The following is a 13362-nucleotide window of genomic DNA, read 5'->3' as shown; positions in this document are numbered from 1 at the left end:
CCAACATTTGTGAAGATGGTAAGCCAGTGACAACAGCTTCAGTGGAAAGATCCTTTTCAAAACTGAAGATAATAAAGAACGGGCTCAGGAGTCTCTGTGGAGAAGAAAGACTCTCCAACCTTCTCCTGCTTGCCATTGATCAAAAGATATTGAAATAAATCACAGTGAAGTAATACAAATCTTACAAGAGATGGCCCTGTGGGATATTTTTTATGTTAAGATGAACATGGATTAACTCAGCAGTATGAAAGTCTCACTTTAGGAAAGGCAGACTAGGCGGGAAGCAGTAACTTAGCCATAGACATGATTCACTGATGTTAAAGTCAGCACTAAAGTCATGACACAGTCACAATCCAAGAAACATCCGGTGAGGAGGGGGTCTCCGGGGGTCTCAGGGGATCTCAGGGAGCCTCAGGGGATCAAAACACGGCACACACATAGGAGGGTCTCAGGGGAGGTAGAGAAAAGGGAATAGTTAATTCTGATTGGTTTTGGCAAACAGGCAGACAGAACACACCCCACAATTTACAGACCTTATGATGGCTTTCAGAGCGTTCACACAATGAGATGATCCAGGAGCATCCCCTTATTGTTACTTATTGATTACAATAAAATCTCCAGATTTCGACATCCAGTCTCCGGTCTTCTGATTGAAAGGTAAGGTGTGGGACTCTGACTCGAGACAACAGCACCAAGGAGGTTGCTCTTGTGAAGATCCTTTAATTTATTCAGAGCAGAGTTTTGATAAGTTTTAAGTTAAAATGTTCTTTTGATTATTTAACATATTATTTAGTTATACAATATTGCCTTGTTTTGTCTGTTATTACAGTGCATGAAATGCCCTGTATTGTTATTCCTAGGCTTCTTCTTCTTCTTCTTCTTCTTATTCTTGTTACCTTTTTCTGCGATTAATTCAGCCCGAACCGCTTAACGTAGAAACTTCATTCAAACTTTGTCGCGTAGGTCTTGTAAAGGACACTTATGCTATGTATTTTTCACTTTTCTAAACTTTATACTTTTTAAGATATTAAATAAAAACGAATCTAAATTTTCCCATTGACTTACATTGGGCCATTATGACATCATAATAGGGTCTTTAAACTGGCTTGCACCTGTGCTTCACTGACAGCTGCACCAAATCAAAGGAACCTCTTCTCTGTCCCTCAATTTAACTGTAACTAGGAACATTAAGACACCTTCCATTCTCTACTTTTTTTTCTCTCCATCTCTCCATCTTTCTCTCTATCCCTCTCAGTCTACTTTCTCTCACACTCAATCTCTCTTCTTCACTCCATTTTTATCTCCTTTTTTCAATATTTTCACTCTGTTTTTCTCTTCCACTCTTCTTTCCTTCTTTCACTTTTCTTTCCTTTCTTCACTCTCCTTTCTTCTTTCCTTCTTTCACTCTTCTTTCCTTCTTCAACTATTATTTCCTTCTTTCACTCTTCTTTCCTTTCTTCACTCTTGTTTCTTTTCTTCTTCCACTCTTCTTTCCTTTCTTCACTCTTCTCTCTTTTCTTCTTTCCTTCATCCTCTCTTCTCTCCTTTCTTCACTCTTCTTTCCTTTCTTCTTTCCTTCTCCCACTATTCTTTCCTTTCTTATTTCCTTCTTTCACTCTTCTTTCTTTTCTTCTTCCTTTCCTAACTTTTGCATTTCATGCACTGGTATTTCCTTCAGGAAATGCATTTTCTAGTTCATTTATTTATTCAATTGGTTTGGTTTGTTACCAAAAATAAATAGAAAAAGTTGAATATATCCTACTGTGTTTTTAATCTATTTATGTATTTATTATAATTACTTTTTAATTTCATGAATAATTTTGGCCTGTAATGGTATTTATTATTCAAACATAAATCAGGAATTATGAGTTTAAAGGTAACACTGACAGACAGATGTGATATAGTAAAGGAGCTTATGTTTAACTCCACATTTTTTATAACTAAATGTGCAACTAAGTTACAAAGAAATGTAAAATTAAATAATTGTTCTCTTGTATTTCATAACCACTTTGTTTTACCAAATGGCAATAGATAGCTTTCAATGTGTTGTGCTTATACACTTTTAAATAGACAAATGTTAGACACTATTTAAAGATTGGCATTAGTATTTTCATCTTATATCAGTTGATTGAGCCCGAGCTTGGATGTGAAAATGATAAAAGGCCATTAAAACCATAATTCATTAAGGTACTTTTACTTTTAATACTTAAGTATATTTGAAGGCAAATACTTTTATACTTGTACTTAAGTGGAAATTCAAAGTGCATACTTCTACTTTTACTGGAGTAATATTTTACACCAGGTATCTATACTTTCACTTAAGTACGTAGTTAGTGTACTTCGTCCACCACTGCTAGATTGTCACCATCCTAGCTAGCTAGATAGATACCTCTCAGTCTCTCGCCAGAGACGGAATTCAAATTAGAATAAAGAATCTTTGTAGGTTATTAGCTAACCTCAACTATTATATACAGAACTTCCCCTGTGGTGAAAGAACATGACTAGTCTACAATGTTGTGCTGGTTGCATTTAATGAAGAGGTCGTGGGGTTTCTCATTTTTTGATTGAGACCTGCTTTTGCTTCGATTATTGTTGTGTCCCCTTTCGTTGTTGATCTTAATATTTAGGATACATCCTTCCACTGTATTTTGCAGTCCCTTTTGCCTGGATCTATTCTAGAGGATATCGCAGAGATATTACTCCAAAAGAATCACTGGCAGATATGGCGCATGTTTGTTAATCCATTTTGTTAACCTTTTGTTAAATCACTGAAAACTGTTAAATCACTGAGATAGTTATTTTGTATTAAGTTAAGTGTTAAAAGTGACTTTTGCACTACTGCTTGATCTGAAGGCCTGTTGCCCTGTTGATTAAAATAAATAGGACAAAAATATAATTATGTTTATTGTATTTGACTTGAAATTAAAAATGAGCCCTAGTGACTATGTTAATGACAGAGATAGTAACACACACTCACACTCTGAATTCTATCTCTGCATTTCACCCATCCAGGGTAGTGATACACACAGTGAAGTACACTAACCCGGAACAGTGAGCTGCCTTTGGGGGTGCCCGGGGAGCAGTGATTGGGGTTGCCTTGCTCAAGGGCACTTCAGCCGTTGATGTGGGCATGGGAGAGCAGTGGTCAACCACTTCCCCCGCACACATTTCTACCTACTGGTCGGGGATCGAACCGGCCACCCTACGGTTTCCCGCCCGAAACCCTAACCAGTAGGCCACGGCTGCCCAGCGGCGTAATAACAACTTGACGGGCCCGAGTGCAAACCAGCCATCGGAGGCCCCCTTACCGTTGTATCGTCAGGCTAAACTAATGATTTTGCGACTTTGAGAGGCACAGGCAAATGTACTTATGATATACAATACACATTAAGGGTTGTTACTAGGGGTGTAAAAAATAACCGATACATATCGATAATCGTTTTTACCGGGTAAGATACGACTACATCGATGTGTGAAGTCCCGTATCGGTTTTAAAATGTCATCAACCGGTCTTTGCCCGATTTAAAAGTTATGAATCGGTTCACAAGCGTTTGTCCCTCCGTTTAAAAAAAAACACACAAAACACTTGCTGGCCTGTTGCATTTTTTGACAGGGACATTGCGCCCACGTTTCCAGCGCAACTCCTATAGTTCACGCCCTGCTTTTAAAGCAGCGATTTCTCAGCAGTCATGAGTGCAACAGATAGCAAAAACAAAAGATTGTTGATAACCACTCGGTTACATCAGCATTTGGCGAGGTGTGCACGGCTCTGCTATTGTTTCTTACCGTACCTGTGACCGTTGCTGAGAAATCGCTGCTTAAAAAGCAGGGCGTAAACGATAGGACTTTTTATCATGAATGTATTGACTTAAAGGGCTTGCTCAAAAATGCTGTGTGTAGGTGTTCTACTTTTGTTGGTCAAGCTCTACTTTTCCACAGGAGACCCCTCAACAAAGCAAGGCTGTGAAACCAGAAACCTCATGTAAGGTTTTTCTACTAAACAGGAGAAAGCGGGTTGGTCCAATATACCCAACCTGTCTTGTTGCTATGCAGAAGTAAAAGTTATCACCGCACCTCCCTAGTTTCCTGACTGCCGTATTGTATCACACAGGTGATCTTGGACGGCACACCCCACGGAAATGTATTGAAAAGCAAATATATCGACAAAAGACACTTGTGAGCTAGCAAGCTATAACTTAAGAGCAAACTACGTGGTTGTTGGTCTTTGTTAAGTTGTTGCATGCCAATGTCGACTTTTAGGTAGGTAACTTGGCTGTTCTTGGTTTTAACTTTTCGTTTATGGAATTACCTCGCTTGTTTACATTGATTTAAATGTGTGCACTTACCGATCCTGTTGTAAACCCCTGAGGGAAACGGGCCTGACATAGATTCTTCTTCGCACTTTCAGCTACAGTACCTCGCAGTTGGATGTAGAAAACGCTAACGGTGCCAACCAAGTTCCTCGTCCCAGTGTGCACTGTTACTGTGTAGATCACCATGGCTATTCTGCAAAAAAGGGAGAAATAATCCTATGAGAAAATATAGACATGAGAACAACACAAAAGAATCCACATAAAGTCTAGAAGTCATGAAGAAAGTGAGTGAGTGATATATAAATATGTATATATATATATATATATATATATATATATATATATATATATATATATATATATATATAGAAAGAAAGAGACTCACCTTTACCTGTAAGAAAAGTCGAACTGTTATTGTTGTAAGATGTGCAAGAAAGAGAGCTGTCTATGGTAGATATAAATCTTGGAAGTGAACCCACATTGAAAGGAATGCTTATGTGGTAGGCTGGTGTCGTTACATCTACACTCCCTGCTTCTGCAGTCAAACAGCGTCAAACTAGCGTCAGCCTAGTCATTGTAGCCTCTACTTAGACTCTGATAAAAGGACTAACCATTGTGTGCGTGCATGACGGTGTCTGTAACCACACCCCTTCCCCCTGTTGAGGTGATTTCCTGATCAGCCGGGTAGGTGTTTGCTCGCAAGCAAGTGGCATAACTTTTACTTAGAACTTTTTGAGCTTACCTTTCCATGTTTGTTTTGTAGCCCAGTCATCATAGCCTTCTTTCTGCCGCTTACCTCTACTTTGGGGTATAACCACCCTTTACTGGCCTCACTACACATGGAAGCGCACCGGTCTGCTGGTCCTTTTCACCAGACGTCAGGTCCAGAGCTGTCCACGGTGCTGACACGGCAAAATTTGCGCACCTAACTCTCTGCTCCTCGACATTTTGTTTATTTATTATAAAAAAAATTGTAACTTCATAAAAACACTTTTTTATTTCAGGTCATCTGTCCGACACGAGAGCAACAAACTGCGTGTTACTTTCTAATACATCTGCATTTTTTTCCAGGACGAATTAGATGAGACCATCCATGTGTGGGATTCACATGTCATCAGACCATCAAAGAATGACAGGGTACCCAGTGGTCGACCCCAAATCATGTATACGTTTCCAGAACTCTACTCAAGTGACGACTGCATTTCCCCAGTGGACAGAGCTGATGTACAGTTGTGTCAGAGTAACTGCACATTTCGACCAGTTGTGCCATGTGACACAGATATCTATGACCTCTGCAACATTCTGATGGTGGAGTCACAGCTTCATCTTCCAACTGATGCATATCAAGCAGTGGATTTGTACCTGCATTTGAGGAATGAGATAAGATCTGCTCTCTAATGTGAAATTAAACACATTTGTAGCCATGTTACTTAAGTGATCTGATGCTTTATTTACTGACCATTACAATGATCTAACAAAGCACAGACATGAAAGAGAAACATACCTCTTTTTAAACACTATTCTGTTAGCAGTGACTGTCTGTATGAGGCTCCAGCCATAAGTAGCCATTTAAAATGTTACTGTGTCATCCTTTTTGAAGTAAGCAATTGCATAAGATTAACAAATGCACAAAACATGAACATGAATAATATAAACAATGTATATGCCTGAAAAGTTAAGATATGAATGAACAATAAAATGTTTTAAATGTACATCTGTATAAACAGCTTGCTTCAAACAAGTGGTACAACAACCTCAGAAGAAGAGGGAAATGTAAGGTCCCTACATTATATATGCCTGGAAAAGGTATGTTAACATAAAGTACGAGAGCAGGCCTTTCTGACTCATCAAAATGATTGAATTTAAACTTTCGTTTGGGTCTAAGCAAAATTAAAAGTCTTAACAGTAAAGCAACAAAACCAAAAATGTCAAAACTGTTTGTTATGTGTTAATGAAGCACAATGTTTTCTTGGTTGTAAGATATGAATGAACAATAAAATGTTTTAAATGTAGATCTGTATAAACAGCTTGCTTCAGACAAATGGCACAACAACCTCAGAAGAAGAGGGACATGTGTAAGTCCCTTACATTCACTACACAATATCCATTGTAAAGCAGTCACCAGACAGGACATTGTCAAACTCCTTACGAAACTCAGGGTATGAGCTGTAGGTGCACGGTAACTCAAGAACTGCTCCACATGTGTGTGCTACAGGTCTGCGACTTAATCCACACAATCTATTAAAAGTTACTTCAATTGTGTCTTTGCAAAGCACAGTGCAGAAGCGCAAGAAGATCTCCAGCTTTCTTTGGTCAATGTTTCTCACGTACCGCAGCAGGTGGTTAAGAGCTGTCTGCTCTTGTGGATTTAGGCTTTCAGGTGATGGCTGTATCATCTGGACCACTTTTTTGTTAGTTGGCCTCTTCGATTCATAAAGCCCCATTATGCTGCCTTTGGTTATGAGTGTTGGCACATAACTGTGAATAATGTTTTGGAAACAGTCAATTATGAACTTTGGCTCTGGAAGAAGAGCTTTGTGGGCCATTGTCAAAATGGATGCCCGCAAGTTGTCTTTAGAGGGCATGCAGTGTGAGCCCATTCTTGAGAACATTTCAAGTAAGTCCTCCTCAACAGTTTCATCAATGTTGCCCTGCAGTGCTTTTTCAAGTGATGCACGCTCTTTCTCTGAAAGAAATCTGGCAAATGACAAAATCAACAGTTCGTCATCCACTGAAGTAAGTCCTTGACAACAGGAAAGAGCCAAGGCGGGTGACAGTCTGACTGGTATGATTTTGTGGTCCAGGTATCCTTTGAACCACACTCTTCCAAGAGCTTCCCATTTCTTCTCAGAATAGTTTGGTTGTAGTCTGGGTACTCATTCATCTTCCCCTTCACACAAACTGTTCCAAGAAATGTTCCCAGAATGCGGAATATGCCTCTCTTGATACCCCATCACTGTCCACAGCTTTCTCATTTGTGAATTCCATATTTAAATGAGCAGTCAGTACCTTTGGATCTATAAAGACATCGAGGACATCATCAACTATGTTTACCCGTCTAAATTTCACAAGTAGTTCTTTTTCAGATGGGTATGGTGATGCTGGAAGACTGCTTGATGATACAGGCCCATCATTCAATGTAGAGTGCTGCAATATAAGAAGAAAGAAAGAAAGAAATCAGAAGTGATTATAGATTGATTAATCCATTTGTGAGCAGAACATGACTCAACACCTTTGACAATCAATATATGAATTAGCATGCAAAATGCTGATTATGTTGTGGTTCTAGAGTTGTTGCTTTTCTGTTTTATATGACATTGCATGGACTATCCGTGTTTTTAAATGTTTGGATGAAAACTATTTTGTAATGTTTTTGTACGTTTGTAGACAAAATAACTGAGGAAAAAATATTTAAAAGAATCAGTAATTGCAACTTAGACATGTGGGTAAACACTATTCCTGTATCTGCTAGTACGGGTCCTCATGCTCTTGTATCGCCTTCAAATTTCCGCAGTCGCCATGTATGGCATGCAAGGTCCTGTCTACCAAGGTTCCGAGAATTACATGCAAGGTCCAGCCTACTTGCCAAACATTCCTCTGCAGCCACCGATTACTTGGCGAGGTGAGTTCAGACAACAGAAAGACACAACTGTCTATAATCTGATGCATTTACTCCATTAAACAAGTCAAGCAATGATAAGGTTCCTTGATAAACAGAAGGAAAGTTAAAAACAGAAAAGATAATAAAAGAAGAATGGCAAGCTTAATGTTCCATTTTCTGCAGGAGCTAAAAGAGGGACACACACACACACACACACACACACACACATGCACACACATGCATGCATGCACACAAACCCACACACACACACACACACACACGCGCACACCCGCGCACGCACGCACTCACGCTCACACAAACGCATACAAACAAACCCACACACTGTCTGGTACAGTGCCTTACATAAGTAGTCACCCCCTTGGATGTTTTACCCTTTAATTGCTCTTATAAATCAGTCATGGTCAATATAAGTTGGCTTTTTGGACAGAAAAAAATCAAAATAAAGCCCTCTTTAATGTCAAAGTGAAAACAGATTTTTACTAGTGCTGTCAAACGATTAAAATATTTAATCGCGATTAATCGCATTTTTGTCATAGTTAACTCAAAATGAATCGCGATTAAATTAATCAAAATGAATCGCGATCGCAAATTTGTATCAATTCTAAATGTCCCTTCAATTATTTTTTTCCGTCATTTTTATTTTATTTGAATGCTCTTATCAACATGGAAAAGTGGATTGGCTTGTTTTGAGCAAAGTTTTATTTAATTGAAAAACAAGATTGCCAAACAGGGCGGTACAAAATAAAATTATAAAGTGCACATTTAAGATAAACAAGGACTCAGCCTATAGTGCAGTTAAACCATGGCTTAATATTATTTTTTTTCAAATTTGCTGTGAACATAGAAGTCAGGCCTCTTATTTCAAAAACATTAAACCGTAACAGTTAGGTTACCAATAAAAGGTCAGCCAACTACTTCTGTGCTTTCAACCAGCTGCCTGTTGACATTTTCAGACAACAATGAAGCTTGCTTCTTTTGCACAACACAACTTTTAAAGGTAAACTTTCTATTCAGAAGCTTTTTATCATCTATTTCGCCGTATCGCGCTCATCATTCACTCAAACGTGACGTTAGCCTACTACACAGTTTGGGAGGGCAAAAAGAACGTTTTTTTTTTTTTTTTTTTTTACAACACGTTAATCGCACGATAAAAAAATTAACGGCGTTAAAATGGGTTCGCGTTAACGCCGTTAATAACGCGTTAAACTGACACCACTAATTTTTACATAGTAATGTCAATTAAATAAAAATATGTAATGAAAAATAAGTGATTGCATAAGTATTCACCCCTTTAAAGTGACTGACCTAATCAACAGAGGTCCAGGCAATTGGTGCTAGAAGTCTCACAATTAGTGAAATGGGGATCAGTGTGCAGTGAATGTGTCTAAAGTGACTGTAGTATAACGACACCTGTGTCTGGAAGGTCCATTCACTGGTCAGTATTCAGTAATCAGTATTCCTGGCTACTGTTACACCATGAAGACCAAAGATCACTCCAAACATCTCAGAGAACAGGTAATTGAAAAGTATAAGTCAGGGGAAGGATACAAAAAAATGTCCAAGGCACGAAACATCCCCTGTAATTCTGTTAAATCCTTCATCAACAAATGGATGGAATATGGCACAGGTGTAAATTTGCCTAGAGTAGGCCGTCCTCACAAACTGAGTGACCGAACAAGAAGGAGACTAGTAAGATAGGCCAGAAGACACCTATGACTACTCTGAAGGAGTTTAAGGTTTAGCAGCTGAGATGGGAGAAACTCTGCATACCAAAACTTTTGCCTGGGTTTTTCACCAATTGAAGCTTTATGAAAGAGAGCCACTGTTAAAAAAAAAGCTCCACTTTGGTCTCATCAGACCACAGAACCTTCCTCCACTTGACCAAGGAGACTCCTACATGCCTTTTGGCTAACTGTATTCGATACTTGATCTGAGTTTTTTTCAACAGTGTCTCTCTTCCATAAAGCTTTGATTTTTCAAGAACCCAGGCAACAGTTGTTGTATGTGTGTGTGTCTGTTTGTCTTTGTGTGTCTAAGTTTGTGCCCTGACTTTGTGTGTGTGTGTGTGTATGTGTGTATAAGTGTGTGACTGTTTGTCTTTGTGTTTCTATGTGCGTGCTTGACTGTGTGTGTGTGTGTTTGTATATTTGTGTACGTGTGTGTCTATGTCTGTGTGTGTATAGGTCTGTGTGAGTGTGGATGAGTGTGTTTGTGTGCATGTGTGAATGAATTTGTCTTCTGCTGAGTATAGCAGTGCAGTGATGAGTTGATGATCTGGACTCTACAGACACCACATGACAATCATCTTTACTGTGTGGAAATGGAGAATGAGAAAAGCACACTCAAGACAGTAAACCAAACAGATGAATTGATTTTATTTACCAAATAATGGAAAGCAAATCTTTATGAAAATTGAGCAAAATAAGGCATATTAATACAATACATCTTTAAAAGGTAAAGCAAAAACTCTTTAAACTGTACTCCTATATGTTTTCTATATGTCATGGCTATAAAATGGCTAGGTAAAGAGGGTCTATTAAGTAAAAGCATACTCCTAATGACAGCATTGAAAAAGAAATGGAAAATTACTTTCAGTAACAAACTTCTCTAGAGGAGCATAATTATTGATGCTCTGCTCTTCTCCCAGACCACCAGCTGGTGTAGTTGAGCTCCCCTAAGCTCTACTCGTCACAGTGCTGTAGATCACAGAAAGCTCCCCCTCTGGTTGGTCAGGAGACCTGCAGGAAGACATCAGTACAGGGACAGAGAGCTTAGCACAAGAATGAGTCCATCTCATAATTATGACCTACTATCTCATATTTATGACTCACCCATTCGCAGAACTGGCCTTTTTGAACTGAACGCTGGAGTACTGGACGTCGTCCCCCTGAGCTCCTGCAGTCTCTCTGGAGTGTTTGGGCTGGATGGTGGAGTACTGATCATCTTTCTCTGCTCCTCCTGAAGTCTCTTTGGAGCCATGGGGCTGGATGGTGGAGTACTGATCATCTTTCTCTGCTCCTCCTGAAGTCTCTTTGGAGCCATGGGGCTGGATGGTGGAGTACTGAACATCATCCTCTGCCCCTCCTGCAGTCTCTCTGGAGTGCTGGGGCTGGATGGTGGAGTACTGAGCATCGTCCTCTGCTCCTCTGCTCTGGAGTTTGATTCTGGAACACTGATGGTCCTGAGAAGACAGATAAAGCCAGAGTTAGATGGTGAAGCAAGATGGATGACACCTTACACTGGAGAAAAAGGTGCATTACCTGATCCTCTGGTTTCTTTGTCCTTCGCATTATCCTATGAAAGAAGACAAGACATAAACATGAAAAAAAAAAATATATGCTAGATTTATTTTCTGTGAGTGTGAGGATCCCTGTCCTATTCACTCACCTCAGCCCAACTAAAGCACACAGCAGACATACAAGTCCACAGACAGAGACTGCCACCACAGGAATCAACACAGGGGATTGATCTCCTAAAAGGAACCAATTAGACATGAAGCACAGGAGGAGGACAATCACAAGTTACATCATCATTGGAGAAACAAGGAGACGCACTGATACCTTCAACTATGACTGACACTATAGATGAGTTCCCAGCTCCATATGTATTCCTGGCCTCACAGTAGTACTGCCCTCCATCCTCAGAGCTGATGTTAGTGATGCTGTACTGCTGTCCTGATCCTACTGAAGTGGATTCACCAACCTTAAACCAGGTGTAGATCTCCACTGGTGGGTTTGCATCACTGCTGCAGGTCAGAGTCACTGAACTGCCCTTGGTTATCACACCTGGAGGTTCAGTGAAGACTGTTGTGTTCTTTAGATTATCTAAATGGGACAAAGAAACATAAGTAATGATCAGGTGAGAGTCACTGTGCTTCCCTCAGTCATGTCACCAGATAGATCAGTCTCGATTCTTGTGTTCTTTGGAGGATCTGCATACCATCAACATGCCAAACCTCTTAATAATGTCCTCATATATGCATACTACATAATGTGGACTAATTGGAGAGTGTGTCTATTCACTTTTTATACACTTCTGTGAATCTAGCACCTCTATCTTTTGACTGTGCCTTCTTTCTTTTTTTTTCTTCTATTGATCGTGTTAACATTATGCCAAAAGCTAACTCCAATCATATTTTGAAACTAAATGTACTTAATAATAATGGAAATCTTAAATCCAAAATATCTCAAGTCACCTGCTACAAAGTGTCGTAAAGGCTACTCACATAACACCTGGAGATGAGTAGATGAGTATCGTAAGCCACATTCATACTCTGACCTACAGCCATACCATTCACTGTCTTCAGGTCTGATGTGTTTGATGGTGTATGTTTTTCCAGTCTCCATGGTTATAAGGATACGATTCTTGTACCAGCTGTAGCTCCTCACTGGTAGATCAGATGTGCTGGTGCAGGTCAGTGTCACGTCTGTGCCTTCCTGTATGTTACCATGGGGACTGATGGACACTGATGTCTGTGGGGCGTCTGTGAGAGAGACCATTACATGTCTGATTACATGTGTCACTAAGAGGAGATGTTTAACACATGCAGAACAAGTGATTTTATTTGTCTTTACCTTTAACATCCAGATTATGCCCTGGTGTTCCAATCCAGTTCTCGCCTTCATAGTTTGTTTTTATCCTGCAGTAATACTCACCACTATCTAATATAGTCAATGAGTCTATATGTAAATGACTTTTAGGTTGACTATCGACTACACTGACTCTATTGTTGTAATCTCGGTCAAGACGGATATCAGGAGGATCCCAATTGTTGTGTTTTGTCCAGTAAACAATAAACCTCAGGTCACTGGGGTAGGTGTACAGATAAAAGTAGGTGTAAGAGCAGGACATGTCCACTGAAGACCCCACAAAAGCACAGATGCTCTCAGACTGGTAAGTGACGCTCCACCTGCCAGCACACACACCTACAACTGAACACACAAACAATACAACGCTAAACAATGTCATATTAACAAAGGGTCTAACAGCGATATTAGACTGCCTAAGTAGGATATGTCTGAGGAAAAGAGTCTTTGGAGAGTATGGGCATAGTATACTATGTGACCACTGACTAGCTGCTAGCAGTCTTTTTTAATACTTTAAAATGACTATGTTGAGGTATAAAATCTGCTATTTTAAACCAACAAACAAAATGTCTGAAGTAAAATGGGGGTTGGTGTGAAGAGGGCATGTGTTGTAAGCTGAAGACCGTGACAGAAGAGGAGTGGACAGATGTAGAGATGTAGATGGTGCAGGAGATTAGGACCACATCCTGTGCAACTGAGAAAAGTTAATGGTGTGTGTCAACAAAAACACACATCAACACTTATACACATGTATGCACACTCAAATACACACACACACCGACAAAAACACACATGCACACTCACACACATGCATGCACACTCAAATACACACACACACCGA

General features: G+C 39.7%; 1 protein-coding gene across 1 annotated transcript in view; it reads right to left on the bottom strand.

Annotated features, from left to right (window-relative positions):
• LOC308368686 (hydroperoxide isomerase ALOXE3-like) overlaps positions 1–5063 on the bottom strand; it is a gene marked incomplete at both ends in the record, with an annotated part of 43049 nt that extends 37986 nt beyond the window's left edge. The window contains 2 exons of the mRNA XM_080842926.1: positions 4347–4506; positions 5056–5063. Of these exons, the coding sequence (XP_080699052.1) occupies positions 4347–4506; positions 5056–5063 (168 nt within the window). The remainder of the gene's footprint in view (positions 1–4346; positions 4507–5055) is intronic.
• Between the last annotated feature and the right edge of the window lie 8299 nt (positions 5064–13362).

This window comes from Sprattus sprattus (genome assembly GCF_963457725.1).
Source record: "Sprattus sprattus genome assembly, chromosome: 1".
NCBI lineage: Eukaryota > Metazoa > Chordata > Actinopteri > Clupeiformes > Clupeidae > Sprattus > Sprattus sprattus.
This window is presented reverse-complemented; position numbering and strand designations above follow the sequence as displayed.